General features: G+C 43.2%; 1 protein-coding gene across 2 annotated transcripts in view; it reads left to right on the top strand.

The window, feature by feature from the left end:
• Window positions 1–21451, top strand: part of ITGAE (integrin subunit alpha E) — a 137773-nt gene that overhangs the window by 95753 nt on the left and 20569 nt on the right. For both annotated transcript variants that reach the window (XM_030222426.1, XM_030222424.1), the window contains exons 20-24: window positions 1334–1462; window positions 9799–9872; window positions 15000–15132; window positions 18482–18580; window positions 19577–19662. In XM_030222426.1, coding sequence (XP_030078286.1) covers window positions 1334–1462; window positions 9799–9872; window positions 15000–15132; window positions 18482–18580; window positions 19577–19662 — 521 coding nt within the window. The remainder of the gene's footprint in view (window positions 1–1333; window positions 1463–9798; window positions 9873–14999; window positions 15133–18481; window positions 18581–19576; window positions 19663–21451) is intronic.

Genomic DNA, 21451 nt, shown 5'->3' with positions numbered 1-21451 from the left:
CACTTAACCAGCTATCCGGCAATATTCAGCGGGAGATCGCCGGTTATCTTTTGCTGAATATTGCCGGTTAGCTGTTGGTGGGTAACTGATTATAATCGTGATATAAGCGACTACCCACTAATATTCTGCGCATCGACAGCTAAGTTTGGCAGCCAGATTAGGCTGCTGAAATAGCAGGTATATCTTTGGCTGGTTTAAACTTAACCAGCCGGTGCTGAATATTGGCTCGGCCTGTTATTAGGGGCAAATGTATATCTTGTCTGTTTAAAGTTATGTGGATATTCAGTGGAGCTATGTGTTTAAGTGTAAATGCTGAAAATGTTTGCTTAACTTTAAACAGACAACTTGCATGTTTAAAGTTATGCGTTGTCAAATCCTTTCAGATTTCTGTGTCGTGTTATATTACCTTCTTTATATTAGGAGGAAAAGCCTCACGTAGCGTGATGTACCTGCGCTCCTTGCAGTAAACTGTCACACTTAAGCGGGGTATTTCACTAGCATCATCGGCATAAAAACCTCCTTTCTGTTGCTGTTTTCTATGTGAATGTATTTTCAAATTAACTCTTGAGTTAAATTGTCTTATGCATATGCTTATCTAAATAGTCCTGTAGTCCGCTGCTGTGGACTGGAGGACTATTAAGATAAGTCTAAGCATATGTATGACAATTTAACTTAAGAGTTAAACAGAAAGGAGGTTTTTATGTCGATGATGCTAGTGAAATACCCCGTTTAAGTGTGACAGTTTACTGCAAGGAGCGCAGGTACAGCACGATACGTGAGGCTTTTCCTCCTAATATAAAGAAGGTAATATAACACGACACAGAAATCTGAAAGGATTTGACTTGATGAGTTTTAGATAGCAATTATATCCTGACATAACACTCATTTTGGATTAAGTAAAGTTATGCGTTGGCCATCCTGCAAAATACGTCAAAGAGTGTCTAAGCTAGGAATCTGTTTCCACTGTGCTGTGAGTGTGTAATTGTTTCTGTACATCCACTGTGCTTAGACGCATTTATGATGGTTTAGATTTGAGTATTTCTGCAGAGGGACCATCCCAGGGCTGCTTCCCGCATTAAAGGCACAGCAGTGCTTTTACAGGGTCAGTAGTCCCATGGAGGCATAAGTGACCATGGCATGTTTGGAGTGATTTATTGCTAAAATATTTAAAAATATACTCACTGAACTGGAGGCATGAATCCCACCTGAATCAGATAGTGGTTTTGCTGTTCCGAGTGGTACTGGGATAGTTGAGTGGCAAGATAACAAGGCAGGGATTTGGAAAAAGGCTTAAATATGACGCTGTGCTCCTCTTACTCTTGTACTGCTTCAGCCCTGTCAACGGGACTGTTTCACCAACATCACTGTCAAAATCAGCTACTCCCTGGAGAACTCGGATGAGATGCGGGATGTTCCTGTTCCTCTTCTGGATAAGAATGGTCCTACTCAGGCATTCTTTGAGGTAAAGGCAAAACCAGAGAGAAAATGAGTGTGTGTGTCTGTGCAAGGGATGTGGAAAGCTGCCTCTCCCATTCCTCCACCATTTTCTCTTTACAGCCACTTCATTTTCCTACTGACAGTTCTCTGGGAGAGTCAGAATTTGAAGGCTTGCTTTTTCTGTTGGCATTAGCAGAGTTACTGGAATGGATACCATTATGTAATATAGAGACGACAAAGATAGTCACTTATGGAAATCAGACTCTCTCTGTATGAAACACGAAGACTTTATGTTGGGAAAGTCCTAGGTGTAATAACATCTTTCTCTGCTGAGTACAGCAAGGCGGAACCTGCTGTTTTTATCCTGCAGTTTCCACCCAGTACTCTCTCAAAAAGTCAAATACAGAATGTTCTGGAAGCTTAAAATAAAAAACAAATGTACCTGCTTTTCCACAGAAGAGTCTTTGGAAACAAAGACCTCAGTGTGCTCTGCTCTGACAATTGAACATTGATTTAAGAGCTCTATGTCTTCAGTCTGGTTGTATTTTCTCTGCTGCTAGTTCTCCCCCACCACTTGGGCAGCTTCTCTCTGCCTCTGCCCTATGTGAAATCAAATAGACTGCATGGTATACTTGAATTAGCTCAGTGGTTTTCAGTTGTGTCTCTTGTGGTCTGGCTCTCAAGGCATCCATTTTGCCTAACAGCTTACTTAATTTATACATGGTCTGGGACCACGAGCTGAGGCTCTGAACCACAGGATGAAGCTGATTCACTCTGCTTATTGATTTGAAGAGTGGCCTTTTTTCTCCTGGGGAGCTGCTGGTTTGGGTCTTTGCTTACCGCCTTATATCATTACTTGAACTGCACTAAAAAGTTTGCTGCTGTATGTAGTCCAAGAAAATATGGGATGCTTTAGGCTGTGACTTTAGAAAACAGACTATTTTATGTGAGCATTGGGGCTGTTGTAAGAAAGAACTCAGAGGACCTAACTGATGTCCAGAAAGTTCTTTGTGTAACAGCTTTCCCTACAGACAAACAGGATGTGTAGCTCTTATAGGAGGGTGATGTTATCAGGCTGGAGAAATGCAAACAAAGCTTCAAGCTTTCTAGATCAGTGCATTGAGCATGTGCAGGGCTTCCAGTATCAGTGCTGTTATCACTTGGGGCCATAGGCGGTCGGTGGCCCAACTGTTTGGGGAGGCTAAAGGGGGCGGGATTAGGGGTGGGGCTTACATCCATAATTGTCTGACAACATAGAAAAAAATAAGTAAAAAATAAGTCACAATTAATACATTTTATTAAATTTAGATATTAAATATGTATCATATGTCAAAGAATAAAGTGGCTGCTCAAAGCATGTACTAACCACAATTGCTCAACTGCAAAACACTATGCACAAATTTATGCAAAAACACACTCATAAACCTTACTGTACCATAACACTGGGCAGACCCTAATAAACCAATATACCACCCATACGGAAAATGCAGACCGTCAACAATATGAAACAAGGGATCATAATATCACAATTCTCATGTAGAGCAACAAAACACCCTTTTAGGGTGGAAAGTGTTCACAATGAGCTCCTTTTATGTAGATCCTTCAAGAGGCAGTGTGTCATGATTTAGGCTCTAAAACCTTTTCTGATGATTTGGTGCCACTTCAGTAAGGCCAATACACAATCTCTCCACTGCAAAACACTATACACAAACTTGTGCAAAAACACACTCATAACCTTACCAAACCATAACAGTACTAATTCCAAGGACAGGACAAGCTACAACCTTATGCATGGAAAGGCAGCACTGTAATTACACCGGGCTCTAAAACACCAGTGCACAACCTAGTGAAACAAAAAAAACCCAAAAAGGGCTGAAAATACTACACGCTAGCAGAATACTGCACCTTGATCACATGAAAAACACATGACACAACAGATATGAAGGCAAAATACTGAACTGGAAAGTTACCTCAAGAAGTCAGACTCAGCATGCAGCAATACTAGAAAAATTGAAACTTACATGCAAACCATCACAGATGCACATTTCCAAAAGCTGACATATTCCAGTTAATAAATTTTGAATAAAATACTTTTTTCTACCTTTGTTGTCTGATCATTTAGTTTTTCTATTCGCTTTGGTCCCAGTGTCTTCTGTTTTATGCAGTGTCTTCTTTCCATTTGATATTTTTCTCTCACCATGTCCACCATCCTCCTGTGTCCTTATGCCTCCTGTCTACCATCTGTAGCCCTGTCCCTATCCTTCAGTATCCCGATCCAGCTCTTAAATTCAACAGTTTCCCCTCCATCCATATCCAGCATTTCTCCTCACTCCCCTCCATCCATGTGCATATACTTCCCTCCCCTCCATCCATGTCCAGCACCTTCCTTCTTTCTCTCCTACCCTTCCATCCAGTGTCATCCCTCTTTCTCTCTCCATCCTTCCACCCATTACCCTCTCCCAATCCTTCCGTCCATTGTCTCCCTCTATCTCCCCTTCCTTCTAGACAGTTCTCTCTCTTGACCCTTTTCCATTCAGCATGTCCTCTCTCACCCCATCCTTCCAGTGTCTTTCCTCTTTCCCTCCCTACCAGTTTCTTCCCTCCTTCCAGCATTTTTCCTCTTTCTCCTTCCTTTCATCCAGCCAGCATTTCTCAGTCCGACAGCTAGGGTCTCCCCCAGTCTCTCCCCAGCAGCTTCTCTCTCTCTCTCTCTCCTGCCCATGTCCCCTCTTTCTCTCCCCATCTTTTTCTGGCTCTCCCCCTGCTTTTTTCCATGTCCCTGGCTCTCCTCTGCTCTTTTCCATGGCCCCTCTTTCTCTCCCCATCTCTTTCTGGCTCTCCCCTGCTTTTTTTCCATGTCCCTGGCTCTCCTCTGCTCTTTTCCATGGCCCCTCTTTCTCTCCCCATCTCTTTCTGGCTCTCCCCTGCTCGTTTCCATGGCCCCTCTTTCTCTCCCCATCTCTTTCTGGCTCTCCCTTGCTTTTTTCCATGTCCCTGGCTCTCCTCTGCTCTTTTCCATGGCCCCTCTTTCTCTCCCCATCTCTTTCTGGCTCTCCCCTGCTCTTTTCCATGGCCCCTCTTTCTCTCCCCATCTCTTTCTGGCTCTCCCCTGCTTTTTTCCATGTCCCTGGCTCTCCTCTGCTCTTTTCCATGGCCCCTCTTTCTCTCCCCATCTCTTTCTGGCTCTCCCCTGCTTTTTTTCCATGTCCCTGGCTCTCCCCTGCTCTTTTCCACGGCCCCGCTTTCTCTCCCTATCGCTCTCTGGCTCTCCACTGCTCTTGTCCATGCCCCCTGGCTCTCCCCTGCTCTCCCTCTCTCTCCTCCTACCATTTCCAGCCAGTGGTCACGTTCTCTTCTCTCCCTCCGGCCCGGGCCTCTTAACAGCAGTGCTGACAGAAGAAGAAAAAGAAGCGCGGGGCCGCAGCAGCCTTCAGACATGCGCTGTCGGCTCTGCCGGTCCTCTGACCCCGGAACGGGAAATTGATGTCATGGGGCAGAGACCGGCAGAGCCGACAGCGCATGTCTGAAGGCTGCTGCGGCCCTGCGCTTCTTTTTTTTCTTATGTTATGCTGGCTGTGTGTGGAGAGTAGCGATGGCAGGTCTCGTTCCTGGCTGCCGCTGTGCTGCTCAACAGAAGATTTCGTCGAGTCTTGTCTCGGGCTCCATTTAGAGGTAGGCGGGGCTGCGGGAAAGTTCACAGCTGGGCTGGGAGGCTTAGCCTCCCCAAGCCTCTTATACGGGGCGCCTATGCTTGGGGCCACCGCAGTTCCAGATTTAGTTTTTCATCGCTGTGGTTTTTCACAGTCATGAGTAACTTAAAGATCTCAATATGCATACTCTGGAACAAAGGCAGGTAAGGGGAGATATGATAGAGACATGTAAATACCTCAGTGGCATAAATGCACAGGCAGTGAGTGTCTTTCAATTGAAAGGGTGCTCTGGAATGAGGGGGCATAGGATGAAGGTGAAAGGAGAAACACGAGAGTAACCGGAGGAAATACTTCTTCTCAGAAAGGGTGGTGGAGTCATGGAACGGCCTCCCGGTGTAAGTGGTAGAGACAAAAACTGTATCTGAAGTTAAGAAAGCTTGGGATGAGTACATAGGATTTCTAGGAGAGAGGAAGGGATTGTAGATGACATGGATAGGCAGACTGGCTAGACCATATGGTCTTTATCTGCCTCCATATTTTTGTGTTTCTATGTTTTCCATTGGGTCACTGCAGTTTCCCATTTCCTTCTTTTAGAAATCCCTCCGGTAGGGTTTTTGGTCATTTTTGAAGTTTTCTTAATTTTTGGCTTAGCCATGACTTGCACCAGCATTGATGCTTTGAGTGGCAGTTTACATTTTTAGCATTGATTCATTTGATTTTGCATTGGCTGTTTTTCTACCAGTATTCCAGAGACAGAAGAATACCTGCAGCTTCAAGAAATCCAGATGGTGTAACAGGACATTGTTAGTCATGAGCACCCATGAATGAATGAATCACCCATTTAGGCACCCCAGGATGAGCGGTGGGAGCCTGTTCTACAATGGAACCCAGCTTACTAGATTCCGTTATAGAATACAAATGTAATCCAGTATTGGCATACCTAACATTTACATGCCCACAGTTATACCATCTACAGAGCCAGGGATATGCAAAACTTACAGTATTCTGTAAGCTACCAGTGAAAGAGGAAGGCATCAACCCCAAGGGCCGTGAGGCAGTAGTGGACACTGGGGGTGACTCAACATTAAAGAAACATTAGTTTCCCCTCAAGGTCTATCATTGACAAAGGCCATTGGGACAGATCATTGTCAAAGACTCACCTAATGCATGTGGAGGATTCTGCTGCATTGCTATCACTTTTGAGGGATCCTGATGCTGAGCAAAGCATCAAAATTGATCCTCTTCAGTATATGATGCCAAGAGCAAGGATATTGACATAAATTTCAATGCTCAACACTCTACAGTTACAAAAAATCATGGACCTCAGCAGCAACTTGTTTCATATGGGCAAACTACCCATGATTTAACTGCCTCTTCATTGGCCCTAATACTTTATTTAATCAACATTTTCTTGCTTAAAGTCTTCATTTAAGATAAATATATATAAGAACTTCAGCTTAGCTTATTGTTTTTATGTAGATCTGCTGCCTACATGGACCATGTTGCTCTAGGCAGTAAACTTGAGCTTTGTCAGGGTTCAGACCTCATATAATCAGGATTTGAACATCAACGCAATATGAATGTCTAAATGCCAGTTTTTAGATGTCAAAAACAAGAATAGTATGTTAAAAATAACCACCAAAGCATCTAATTTGGAAGGTCTTAATTTTAGTGCTGGTTACTTTGATATACAGAATCTGTAAACTCCAGTGTTCTGACTGTTTATCCTAAGTTCCAGTTAAACATGGTGTCAGATTTCCACCTTTATTTATTTAGATTTTGCTCACACCTTTTTTCAGTAGTAGCTCAAGGTGAGTTACATTCAAGTACACTGGATATTTCTCTGTCCCAGGAGAGCTCACAATCTAAGCTTGTACCTGAGGCAATAGAGGGTTAAGTGACTTGCCCAAGATCATACAGAGCAGCAGTGGGATTTGAACTGACCACCTCTGGATTACAAGACCAGTACTCTAACCACTAGGCCACTCCTCCACCTTAACCTCTCAGTTATACTTCCTGCATTTTCCCTCAGGTCACATGTCCATGACGGTAAACTTGGATTGTAAAAGAGTCTTATTTTTCTACTAGAAACCCTAAGAAGGGATTATTTTATAAAAACCACACAGTGGTATGCATGCAGTGACAAGATGGCATGACATAATTATACATGTGCTGCATTTAAGCATTCCTGGAGACGTAGTTTGGGAAGACTGGGGTGGAGTTGTGATGTGTGCACATATATCAGCTTCAGAGGAGGTGAAAATATATGTGTTGGCATTTGCACACTACCAGGGTTGCTTATTTTATAAAGGTACGTAAACATCTATGTCTTAAAATAGATGCCTTTTCAGAATTCTAACATAGACCTCCTATTTTAAAATTAGATCCAGAAAGTACTACTACTACTACTATTTAGCATTTCTATAGCGCTACAAGGCGTACACAGCGCTGCACAAACATAGAAGACAGTCCCTGCTCAAAGAGCTTACAATCTAATAGACAAAAAATAAAGTAAGCAAATCAAATCAATTAATGTGTACAGGAAAGCCCACACAACTTTGTTTCTCTTGATCCCAGTAACACTGGGACTGCTGTAGCCAAGTGCATACTGTCTTTATTGGATAGCAGACTTGCCCAGAGTCACAGGGAGCTGCAGTGGGAATTGAGCTCAGTTCCCCAGGATCAAAGTCCACTGCACTAGCCACTAGGCTACTCCAGAGCCATAGCCAGAGATATAGCAATATTGATGGCTCACCTGAGCTTACCTTTCACGGAAGAGACTTTCAAGACTGTGATGTGAACTTCTATCCACACAGTCACATTGCATTACCGTTTGGCGAAGGATTTCCCTGTGTAATAGTAGATTTGGGCAGTCTGTCCTTCAGAATTGTTCTGAAGTTTAGAATCCAACTCCATGCCCCCTAGGACCGGGTTTAATTATTTTCAGGTTGCTTTTGCTTATATCAATATGAAAAGTACATAAAAAGGCCCACTACCAACAACAAAAAAAATAGTTGTTTGTTGCTCTTTGACATTATTCATCTGTTTTCCCTTTTTATTGTCTAAAGCTGCATGTAGCTAAGGATGTGTGAGGACTGCATATCCTATGTGTTATTTTTTTATTTTTACATTTGTACCCCGCGCTTTCCCACTCATGGCAGGCTCAATGCGGCTTACATGGGGCATTGGAGGGTTAAGTGACTTGCCCAGAGTCACAAGGAGCTGCCTGTGCCTGAAGTGGGAATCAAACAGAAACAGAAGCCTGCACAGCCTTCTACATGGAATGTTGCTAGTGGAATAGCAACATTCCATGTAGAATCTCCAATGGTATCTATTTTATTTTTGTTACATTTATACCCCGCGCTTTCCCACTCATGGCAGGCTCAATGCGGCTTACATGGGGCATTGGAGGGTTAAGTGACTTGCCCAGAGTCACAAGGAGCAGCCTGTGCCTGAAGTGGGAATCAAACTCAGTTCCTCAGTTCCCCAGGACCAAAGTCCACCACCCTAACCACTAGGCCACTCTTCCACTCCACTAGTCAGAGAAAGCAAAGTTGCTTACCTGCAACATAAGTTTTGCAAGGACAACAAGGTATCAGTCTTCACAAAACCTATCCACCTTCCCAGCAGTTGGCTTATCCAAATTATAGCTTTATATGGAACTGAGGTAGCCCCGCACATGTGTGGTGCACAGTTGTAGAAAACTCATAAAGCTTTGTTAATATTTTCTGGCCTAAACTCAGTTGGATAACATCGCCCATGTATCCTCAGAGAACACCTGTTACAAGTAAGCACCACCACTGCTTTATTATTGGTCCAATAAAAGTGTGATTGAAAGTAGGTGTGTCTCACTTGTTTTTAATTATTATTATTTGCTCACATCTTTTTTTTTTAGTAGTAACTCAAGTTGAGTTACATTCAGGTACACTGGGTATTTCTCTGTCCCTGGAGAGGCTCACAATCTAATTATGCTTTACAATACATTAATAGACTTCTGCAACTCTTATTTCCTTAAAAAACAAAACTCAGAACTACAAATCCATGCATGCAGTAGGTCAAAGCCAGAACTAGATCAATGCTTCAAGTGGGCCTGACTGAGGAAGCAGTGCTCTATAGGTTTCTGTGCTGTAGGAAAAGGATGTGGGTGGCTGGGTGGCTCCACAGTCTAAGTCCGCTACTAAATGGACTTGGGAAAAATCCACAATTCCGGGAATAACATGTATATGTTTGTATGTTTGGGAAGCTTGCCAGGTGCCCTTGGCCTGGATTGGCCGCTGTCGTGGACGGGATGCTGGGCTCGATGGACCCTTGGTCTTTTCCCAGTGTGGCATTACTTATGTACTTATCTGTAAATCATTGTTCAGCTCGCTTTCTTTCTTCTGCCTTTCAGTTCCCATATTTGACCAGAACAGCAAGTCTCCTGTGGCATGGCTGTGTCCCAGAGAGCTTGGTATTCAGATTGGTGGGGCTCATCCTTTAGTATAGCTAAGCATCAGTGAACAGAGCCCCTAACTGACCATCATAGCATGGCCCAGCTCTTACCTTATGGCGTTTCCAGGAACAGTGGCAGCCACAATGATTTTGGCTTATTTACTTTGTGATTTGGAAGTAGTGGTTTAAACCTGCATAGAGTTTTGCTCACACTGTCTCAGAGGAGAAAACAAATGCATGTTATTAAATCTGACTAGCTTTTTATTTCTTATCCTTTCAGCTGCCCTATGAGAGAGATTGTAACAACAAACCAAAATGTGTTGCTGCCTTGAATCTGACCACAAACTTATCAGGGTAAGTTTCTGACCCTTTGCTCTGCATGTTCTTTTCCTGGCTCTGGCATTGGTCTGAATCCTACGTCATTTGCTCTCTTCTGCCCTGGATTAATTTAGATGCAGCACTCAATGAGTTTTCCCTGTACCCATTCAGCTTTTCACCTCTGAGAGGTTCTGGCATTTTCCCATAGTCTTTATGTATTTTATCTGAGTCTATGCACTAAAGGGTTAAAGTGTGCTGCCACTATCCCATGGTGAAGTCTTATCAACCAGTGTAAAACTTTACAGACCTCCAGAAGGCATCCCCTTCCAGAATCCCTACGTGGAATCTCTGCCTTACTGAGGGATATTAGTTTATCAACAGAAACTCAAAACTCATTAAGAAAATTTGTCAAGTTTAAAATATATGGCCTGGGAGGAAGGGACGGTCACTTCCAGGATGGCTGCCTAATTGAGAACTCTGTGTGGCCTGCATTTAAAATGCTGGATTCCAAAGCTTAACATTAGCAGTTGCAACCCTCTATTCAAGTAACAAGTGGCAAAATGTTTTGAGGGATGACTGCCTGCTGTCCTTACCCCCTTTCACATCTCCATCTTGACATCTGTTGAGATACCTACCACCTTCTCTTACCTTGGCCCGCAGCTATGGAATGCCCTCCCTGTTGAATCCTGACCTGAAAGCTGTTTTTCCAGTTTCAAAAAAATAAGTTAAGATATCAGTCCTCACAAGATACTTTTTTCAACTCAAATATAGCCAACGCAACTGACCCTCCTATCTCTACCTGACCACTCCATTCCACACTATCTCTATGTCAGGAAATTCTTTTTCATGGAGAGGGTAGTTGATACCTGGAATGCCCTCCAGTTTCCTGCTCTGCCAAGCTTCAGCCTTGTCTCCTGGTTCCTGCTCTGCCAAGCTTCAGCCTTATCTCCGAGTTCCTGCTTTGCCAGCTCCTGCCTTGTCTCCAAGCTTCCTGCTGTGGTAAGCTCCTGTCTTGCCTGTTCTCCTTCGGATTCGAAGGTGACCTGACTGCCATAGGTGTTTTGGTCATATAGCTTTTCTGATATAGATTTGCCTATCTATATGTTAATCATCTCTCTGACCTCATGTGCACCTTTCTTTAGATTAGTCACCTTACTTTCTAACTCCTCTTACTCTCTTACCTATTTATATGTTAACAATGACTCAAATTCACACAAGCTAGAAAAACTTTAAACAAGAAAATCTATATCAGAAAAGCTATATAGCAGACAAGTGGGTTATCTCTGTAGCGGGAAAACACTTGACCAACACACCCAAAAAAGTGGAGAAAAAAGATCTCAGTGATACCACTCAAGCCACCCAAGGTTTAAGGCATTGAGAACAGTACACCATCACAGATCAGGAAGTGGAGGTTAAGGAATGTTCGGGAAGATCTTTTAGCGTTTCTGGGTAGCGTTTCAGGTCTGACATGTAGGCTGGGGCCTCTCCATGAATGATTTTATGAGTTAGAGAGCATACTTTGAACGCGATACGTTCTTTGAGTGGAAGCCAATGTAGTTTTTCCCTTAAGGGTGTAGCACTTTCATATTTTGTTTTACCGAATATGAGTCTGGCTGCGGTGTTCTGGGCGGTTTGGACTTTCTTTATGATTTGTTCTTTACATCCGACGTATAGTGCATTGCAGTAGTCTAGGTGACTAAGCACTAGTGACTGTACCAGGTTGCGAAAGATGGTCCTTGGGAAGAAAGGTCTTATTCTTTTTAGTTTCCACATTGAATGGAACATCTTCTTGGTTGTATTTTTTGCATGATTTTCAAGTGTAATATATCGGTCAATGGTGACTCCAAGAATTTTCAGTGTGTCCGAGACGGGAAGGGACAAGTCTGGTGTGTTTATATTGGTGAATTTGTTCGTGTTATGTTTTGAGGTGATTATAAGGCATTGTGTTTTTTCTGCATTGAGTTTCAACTGAAATGTATCTGCCCAAGAATGCATGATATGGAAGCTTTGGTTTATGTCGTTAGTAAATTCCTTTAAATCATTTTTGAACGGGATGTAGATCATTACATCATCTGCATATATATATAGGTTGAGATTTTGGTTGGATAGTAGTTTGGCCAAGGGTGTCATCATTAGGTTGAAGAGGGTTGGCGAGAGAGGAGATCCTTGGGGAACTCCACATTCCGGTGTCCATGTGGCTGAGGTATTCGAGTTAGATACCACTTGGTATGATCGTGTGGTTAGGAAGCCTTTGAACTAATTGAGAACATTGCCTCCAATTCCGAAGTATTCAAGGATATATAGTAGTATTCCATGATCAACCATATCGAAGGCGCTGGACATGTCGAATTGTAGAAGAAGAATGTTTTTGCCGGTTGCAATCACTTGTTTAAATTTTGACATGAGGGTAACTAGAACTGTTTCGGTGCTAAATTAGTCATCTTATTTTCTAACTCCTCTTACTCTCTTACCTATCTACATGTTCCTTCTTTGCTTATACACTACACTGTCCTTCTTTGTTAAACTGTACAGCCAGTGGCGTAGCCAGACTGCCAATTTTGGGTGGGCCTGAACCCAAAGTGGGTGGGCACAAAATTTTCTCTCTACCCCCCCCCCCCCCCCAGCAAAATGTAGTCACACTCAGATGCATTTGTCACACAGGGTAAAGTGCTGCTTTTCAGTGCATCAGATTTCAGACAATTTATTTAATAGCCTAATCCTTTTCAGTGAGCTTTCAGAGGCCAAAACCTCCTGCCTCAGGTCAGTATAATGCTGTTACGGTATCCTCTCCTGACCTAAGGAAGGAAGTATTGGTCTCTGAAACTTTATTAACACCATATTACTTTATCCTAAATTAAAAATAAAATTATTTTCTTTACCTTTGTTGTATGGCCATTTACTTTTTCTCATTGTATTGCTCCCAGTCTCTAGATTCTGCTTTCCTTCGTTTTCGCTTAACTCTTCTGCCAGGGTTTCCTGGCCATTTGTCATTTTTCTCTCCTTTTCCTTTGCTTTCTTCAATATTTTTCTGCCTCTCTCTGTGTCCAGATTTAATTCATTCTTACTATCCATTCTTTAATTTCCTTCATCTACTTATGGCTTTTCATCTTTTTCTCACCCTTGTTCTCCCCATGCCCCTTCCTCTTATTCTCCAATCTTTCACTACTCCCCCTTTCCATGCAGCCTCTCCTCTTTCTCTCCCCATCCTTCCAGTGTCTCCCCTCTCTCTCCCCATCCTTCCAATAGTCTCCCCTCTTTCTTTCTGCATCCTTCCATCCAGTGTCACCTCTTTCTCCCTACCCTTCCATCCAGCGTCTTCCCTCTTTCTCTCCCCATCCTTCCATTTTCCCTCTTTCTCTGCCATCCTCCCATCTGTTTTCCCTCTTTCTCTCCACATCCTTCCATTTTCCCTCTTTCTCCCCCATCCTGCCATCTGTTTTCCCTCTTTCTCTCCCCATCCTTCCGTTTTCCCTCTTTCTCTGCCATCCTCCCATCTGTTTTCCCTCTTTCTCTCCCCATCCTTCTGTTTTCCCTCTTTCTCTGCCATCCTCCCGTTTTCCCTCTTTCTCTCCCCATCCTTCCGTTTTCCCTCTTTCTCCCCATCCTGCCATCTGTTTTCCCTCTTTCTCTCCCCATCCTTCCATTTTCCCTCTTTCTCTGCCATCCTCCCATCTGTATTCCCTCTTTCTCTCCCCATCCTTCTGTTTTCCCTCTTTCTCTGCCATCCTCCCATCTGTATTCCCTCTTTCTCTCCCCATCCTTCTGTTTTCCCTCTTTCTCTGCCATCCTCCCATCTGTTTTCCCTCTTTCTCTCCCCATCCTTCCATTTTCCCTCTTTCTCCCCATCCTGCCATCCATTTTCCCTCTCCCATTCAGGCCCACCAGCCCCAGCTCCCATTGCCGGCCACTGCTGCTTTTCCTGATGAGCAGCAGGGCCGGCGCTACAAAAAGAAGAAGCGCTCAGCTGACTGAGCTGAGCGCCAACGCTAACCCGACGAGAAAAAATGTTTAAAAAAAAACGCGGCACTGCAGGCAGCCTCGAAGCATTGGCTGCTGGCTCTGCAGGCTCCTTCCGTCTCTTACGTCACTGCCCCTGCTTCGCTACAGGGGAAGTGATGTAAGAGATGGGAGGAGCCTGCAGAGCCAGCAGCCAATGATTTGAGGCTGCCTGCGGTGCCGCATTTTTTTTAAAAACATTTTTTTCTCGTCCTTAGCAACGCGTTGGCGCTCAGCTCAGTCAGCTGAGCGCTTCTTCTTTTTGTAGCGCCGGCCACTGCTGCTCATCAGGAAAAGCAGCAGTGGCCGGCAATGGGAGCTGGCGCTGGCGCTGGGCGGGCCTGGACTGAAATTGAGTGGGCCTGGGCCCACCCAGGCCCACCCGTAGCTACGCCCCTGTGTACAGCGCTGCGTAACCCTAGTAGCGCTCTAGAAATGTTAAGTAGTAGTAGTAGTATACACTACACTGTCAGTTAAAATGTTCTATTACATATTGTGTTGACATTGTAAGTAGTATACTAAGCCATACTTTGTGTTGTTGTTTGAATATTTTTGCTGCTGTAATTGTCTATTGCTCATGTTTAATTTATTCTTACTGTACACCGTCTTGAGTGAATTCCTTCATAAAGGTGGTAAATAAATCCTAATAAATAAATAAACGTAATAACAGAACTGATGTTAAACCATTATTTACCTTTTTGTGGTCAACCTGTGATGTTGTTTCCTGATGTCTCAAAATCCACTCAAATGTGCAGTAAAACTTTTCTTCAATTAAAAAGTAAGGTATTGGCAATTGGTGCCACTTTTTTTTTCTAAAGTTCCCCTGCAAATGCTTGGTGGATTATGAGATCTGAAAATCTTAAGATCATTTGATCCTTATTAGGGATTGGAACCATAATGGGTCCCTACAAAGAAGCCCTATTAGTTTACACATGCTCCTTTCAGCTCCCAGTAACCTGTGCTGTTTCTTCAAGGAATTTCCTGTCCATGCTTGTCCAAGGCCAACTGTCTGTGCTCTGAGTGTGGGTCTGTTTGACTGGACTTTTCTGGCAGCAGGTGGGCCACTATTTCCTTGCACATTGCTACCAGTGCAAGAGTGGAGCAGAGGAAGATCTTTCTGCACCCTGGCGATGACTAACTATTAACATTCTTCATATTGGCTTACAGGGAGGAGTTGGTGGTGGGGGAAACCAAGGACGTGACTATGAATGTGTCTCTAGCCAACGATGGAGATGATTCTTACCTGACGACCCTGGTTATGACATATCCTAAGAATCTGCAGTTCAGAAAAATTGTGGAGGTGAGAGAGAAGCCTAGAGATGCTGAAGGCAGCATTTGGGTTTGGTTAAAGACAATAGTGGGAAGACCAGGTCTTTTGCCAGGGTGCTCTCTGTGCATTCTTCACCAGCAGACTGCAGTGTTAGCACCAGGAAAAGGAGCAGCTGTCTCCTGTGTCTGCCAGTCTGATCCACATGACTTCCCCTTCTTTTCTAGGACACACCATGGCTGGAAACATTGGGCTTAATATTTAGCCGGGGTGCCCTTCATTCAAAGTTAAGTGTTGGCCCCTCTAAACAGATAGTTTCTAACACTAACCCAGCTCCCCTCCTTTTTTAAATATAAATAATACCAGACTGTTTAGTGAGTTGAATGCCTGGAGAAGAAGGGGAGGGCGGAGAGAGGACAGGGAAGGGAAAAGTTATACTAGATAAAAATTATTGGAAAAGTTATACTGGATATAAGGGGTCTGATATTCCTCTGGGCTGATCAGTGTATAAAGTTAAGCTGTAGTACAGGTACTTTACTGTAATTGTATGTTCAGCAGTACTATCCATTTAACTAGTTTGACCAGCAACTGCACTGGCAACTATCCAGTTAAAGTTAGGGCTGCTGTATCCTTTTAGTAGCTGAATATTGCCTCTAAGGGGACAATTTCTCAGTTGCACATGTAAGTGATAGGATTCTATAACTTATGTGTAAAAGCGCAAGACACGCCCCTGATGCGCCCATGTGCACGCCCCCTTTCTAGTTGCGCACTATAGCATTTATAACATTATAGAATAGTGCGTAAGTACAGTTACACGTGTAACTACAAATTAGTGCCAGTTAGCACCAATTAAGGCCATTTAAGGGCTATGTGAGACCCCGAGCGAGGGTTGTGAGTAGACCGGAGAAAGAACGCAGCCATCCAAAAGGGATGAACACAAAACTTAACAACATAAGTATTGCCATACTGGGACTGACTGCAGCATCCTGCATCAAGCCCAGCATCCTGTTTCCAACAGTGGCCAATCCAGGTTACAAGTACCTGGCAAGATCCCAAAACAGTACAATACATTTTATGCTGCTTATCCTAGAAATACTGTAAAAAGAATTAGGCGTTCTACTTGTTAAGTTGTCAAAACTCAGCAAACAAATACACAAAGTAGAAGAATAGATAAGTGGGTGTCACATAGTACAATACAACATGAGTTTTTAGGGGTGTCTCATAGATAATGATTTGGCTGTATGTTATGACAAAATACTTTTGTCTGTCAGCCGTAATAGTCTTTAATCATTGACTACCCCCTCCATCCAAATTTAAATGAAAATAGATATTCATGTGAAAAAGTACTTAGGGCACACACCTATAATGGTAGGAAGAAAACTATTTGAACTACCACTAATCAATTATCAGAATAACTTATCTTATACGTATATCTTGTGAATATAATGAGGAGCATCCAGGAACCTTCGTTATCCCGACAGGACCTGTTTCGCCAGATTGCTTTGTCAAGGGATAATCGGTTCCAGCTTCCTGGTATATCTTATGCTGATAATTGATTAGTGGTAGTTCAAATAGTTTTCTTCCTACCATTATAGGTGTGTGCCCTAAGTACTTTTTCACATGAATATCTATTTTCATTTAAATTTGGATGGAGGGGGTAGTCAATGATTAAAGACTATTACGGCTGACAGACAAAAGTATTTTGTCATAACATACAGCCAAATCATTATCTATGAGACACCCCTAAAAACTCATGTTGTATTGTACTATGTGACACCCACTTATCTATCCTAGAAATAAGCAGTAAATTTTCCTCAAGTCCATTTTAATAATGGCTTATGGACTTTTCTTATAGGAAGCTATCCAAACTTTTTTAAAACCTCGCTAAGATTTTACTACATCATCTGGCAAAGAATTCCAGAGTTTAATTACACATTGAGTGAAGAAATATGTTCTCTGATTTGTTTTAAATTTACTACTTTGTAGCTTCAATGCGTACCTCCTAATATTTTTGGAAACAGTAAAGAAGCAATTCACATACCCGTTCCTCTCCACTCATTATTTTATAGACTTCTATATCTCCCCTCAGCTGTCTTTTCTCTAAGCTGAAGAGTCCTAGCCACTTTAGCTTTTCCTCATGGGGAAGTCGTCTCATCCCTTTTATCATTTTCATCGCCTCAGGCCTGTTCCTTCATAGGGGCCCAGACATAGTGTGGGTAAAACTCTGCGGTTTAGGAAACATAGTTATTAAGCAGGCCTCTAGCGGCAGACCTAACACAAGTTGTGACAGCCGGGGTTGCCACTCCCCAGTCACAGCCTATAGTTCTTGTTTTCCCTCAGAGGTCCAGGTCTGGCTCCAGTCAGATCTCAGCAAAGCTTGTGAGTCTTAACAAAAGCACAATGTTGGCTTACTTCAGCCAGGTCACAGCAGCTAGATGTATTTAGTCAGGGCATAGACTGGGGCTTCTGTTCTTCCTTTTCTGGGCCTCCTTAACCTCAGCCTGGCCCTGTCTTTTATACTCTCCAGTATGGTTTCCGCCTCTCCTGATGGGACCAGTGCTCTTGAAGTGGTCCAGGCTATTGGAGGGACTTTAACTAAGGGTTCTTAAGGCCAATTGACACCTAATTTAACAATTAAGTAAAGTGCACAACTGGCACTATTCTGTAACTTGAATGCCCAAATTTGCATGCTAGTGTGCAAGTTTATGGAATCTGACCCAATATGTATAAGAGGTGCTTTACATTTCTTCTCCCTAATGCTGGCCCCTTATTTGGATAACATTTTCCTATTTAGTGAGTTAAATGACCCTATTCTATCCATAGAAAGCTGAAAATACACGTAAACAAAAACATATAATTCATGTTGAATATCAGGCCCAAGATGTTTACTTGTCCTCGTTCCAGAATCCTTTATCACAAATGTCTGTGATTTTTTTTTTACCTAGTGGTTTTATCCTGCTCCTCTGAGATTCATACTCAATTAGATCCAGTGCCGTGAGCCTTAAGTCATATCTATCCTGGGATTTCCCCTCTCCCCCCCCCCCCCCCCGATTGACTTAACCTAGTCATTGAAGTGACAGTTCTCAGCCTTCAGGTAGGGAAGAAGAAAGGTGAAAGGGGTGAGGACCATGCATTCTCTAAATCCAGCCATTTGATGTCACTGTTACATGAGGATTGAGACACCCTCTCCCAAGGGCTATGAGCTCCTCATTTTCTCTAGCTCTAGCTTACCAGTGGAATGGAAGGCCTGAGCCAGGAATCGAAGCCACATCTCTGCATGTCAGTGTACAATACTACAATTGAAGCATTGGGTCAGCCCCCAAAGTGTCTTCTTGTTATAACTGTCTTACTATGTACTGATTGGATTTTCAATGTGTTCTAGCTTCTCTCTCTCAGCATTGAATGCACCAAACCTGTATCTATTACCTTCTACTCCTCCATGACCTGCAAGATCAGTCATCCTATCTTCAAGAAATCAGTTGTAAGTCTGTTTTCTCTCCCCTACTTTACCTTTTCACCATGATTTTTTGACCCATAGGCTGTTCCCATTTACTTGGTCGTGCCTTTGCAGGTTTCTCCTTTCAGATGGCTTTTCAGTCTGGAAGTTCCACATATGCTATGCTGTGTTTCTCTCTGAATGTCTGATGTAATTTTATTTTCTGTTAAAATTATTTATTTTTGGAGTGGTCTGCTATTTCATCAGCTTCAGCGGAGTCCAGGGGTTTCTTTTTCACCTCACCAACTGTTTTGTTCCATGGCAGCGGCACAGCCAGACAGATGGAGGGTGGGCCTGACCCCAAAGAGGGTGGGCCCGAAACTTTATCTCTTGACCACCTTCCTCATCCCTCCTCCAGTGCTCTCCTCCTCAAACCAAAAGAAACATCTGCGCTAGCGGGGATCCGCAAGCCCCACCAGCTGAAGACCTCCTCCTGGCAGAAAGAATGCTTACATCCTGTACAGCTGATGAAAGGGTCCCAGAGTCACTGACACAGCCAGCCTCTGTGTATGAGCACAAACTGAGCATGCACGAGGGGTGGGGTGGCAGCGGTTCGGGGATACCGCCACCAGCTGCACAGGATGTAAGTGTTCTTTTTGCTGGGAGAAGATCTTCAGCTGGCAGGGCTTACAGATCTCCAAGCCAGCCATTCTGATGGAGTATTGATTTTGGGCAGGCCTGAGCCCAAAGTGAATGGGGCCCTGGCCCATCTGTGTCTATGCCACTGTCCAATGGACCATACAGCAAGTGTAATGTCTGTTTCAGCAAACTGAAGTCATTATAAAAATTGCATCCTTCTGTCATTTCACATCTCCTTGTATGTGGCCTTGTGGGTCCACTTATTTCATTGTTTCTGTCAGCTACACTCTCCAGATCTGACGAGAAGGAGAATTTTGGGATTTACAAAGTAATGAGGTTTTATATTTTCTAATAGAACATTAGGCTAGAAATGACTAATTCACATCTTTTCTTCATGAACAGGCACATTTTTCTGTGATTTGGCAATTAGATGAAGCCGTGTTTCCAGATCCAGGATTACCGGCAACAATAAGTATAAATATTACCAGGTGAGTCCGTGGCAGAGTGCTAAGCGTTGGCAGGGCTGGTGGTATGGTTGGAGCGTTTCAGCTTGACAGACTAGCGGTGCCATCATGCGGTTCTCTTTATGACATGATTGCGGCCATTTGAAGCATTCTGTTTTCAAGTTTATATGTTGTATGTTTGTGGTTATACTTTTTTGATATATGCGTTGAGAAGTGTCCAGTTTTCAATACTTTTTGCCCCTGACGCAGCCCATGAGTGGGTGAAACACGGCCTGTTCGGGCCTTGTTGTTCGATTAAACTTACTCTGGACATTCCTTTGTGATTTTTATGCTTTTTGTTTCGCCAACTTTCTGGGTTGGGGCTGGGAATACAATAGAGAGCATTCATAGTCCTTGATGAGAGGAGTTGTAGTCATCATGCAATGATGACATCTGGAAAGTAATCCCATAAAAAGGGGTGGGGGCTATTTTTAGGTGCCAAGAAAGTGCCTAATTGGATCCTATTCTGTAAAGGAAAATAAGCACAATTAGACGCATGTAATTTAGAAATGACCACTTACCCCAGCCATATAGCTGGTGTAAATGCTCATACATGAATTACTACAAAGACACACAAAATGATAATATTCTAAAATGTACATGTGTAATTATGTGCTGTGCTCATGTTTCAGCCAGACTTTGCCCATGTGTATGCCCATTTTCAAACTATGCGCCATCGCATTTAGATACCATTTTATAAAATAATTGGTATTTTATGCATATATGTACACATATACATGTGTATACGCCAGTATTTTGATCCTTTGCACACGTTCTTGGTGCCTAAATGTTGGTCCCCTCCTTATAGAATTACCCCTTAGTGGCTAGATTAAACACCCTTGGGTACAGGGTTATGGAAGGAATCTGGTATGTGGCCCCTGGCTGTTGCTGCACTGACTGAACTAAAGAAGGTTGGGAGGCAGTATAAAATGGTGGAAAATTCCTGGGTAGTTGCGAATGATGGCTCAAGGTGCCAGATCCCAGCCCTGGTTCTGAATGAACCATAAGTACAAAGGAGCAGGAGGAAACTCCCAGAACCAAACCAAAACAAAAAAGAATGTGAATCATTATTTGTATAGCCCAGGTGATCATGAACTAATGTCCTCACTTCCTGGAATTATGCAGAGAGGCCGGTAAACAAAGTAGTGTATGGGCTTGTATGAATACTAACACCCTCTTTATGTGGCACATCTTTCCTTCAGCCCTGCGTTTCCTGTTGAGTCAGTAAAGGATGACAGAGCTGTCTGTGGATCTGCTCTTGTCAAACAGTTTTCTTAAATTTTCTGTGGGTATTTCCACCAGATTCTGTATAGCTCACCTAAATATGGGCACAGATCGCAGATGCGTGCATAAAACGAATTAGGCGTTAACAATCAATTATTGGAGTTAATCGACACTAACTTGGAGTTACACGCACATCTGCCCTACACTTTATAACATGTGCGCCTAAATGTCATAGCGTGCGACTCAAAAGAGGATGTGGCAATGGGAGAGGTATGGGCGGGGCAGGTTGTTCCCAGAAATTAGGCACGATGTTAGAGAATACTTGGATTTGCGTGCGAGCATTTACACTAGCGTTTGGCAGGTAAAGGTGCTTGTGCCCAAAGTTTGGCAAAGGAAGTGTGAAAGTACCATTTACAGAATATTAGCGCAGATCATAACAGCACCTAACTGTGGGCGCCTTTTACTGATCTGGCCCATTATATTTAATATATTTAATAGAACTTAATGTATCACCTTTCACTTAAAAGAAAATCCAAGCGCTGAAACATCT

This window comes from Microcaecilia unicolor, chromosome 13, assembly GCF_901765095.1.
Source record: "Microcaecilia unicolor chromosome 13, aMicUni1.1, whole genome shotgun sequence".
In the NCBI taxonomy this organism is placed as follows: Eukaryota; Metazoa; Chordata; class Amphibia; order Gymnophiona; family Siphonopidae; genus Microcaecilia; species Microcaecilia unicolor.
This window is presented reverse-complemented; position numbering and strand designations above follow the sequence as displayed.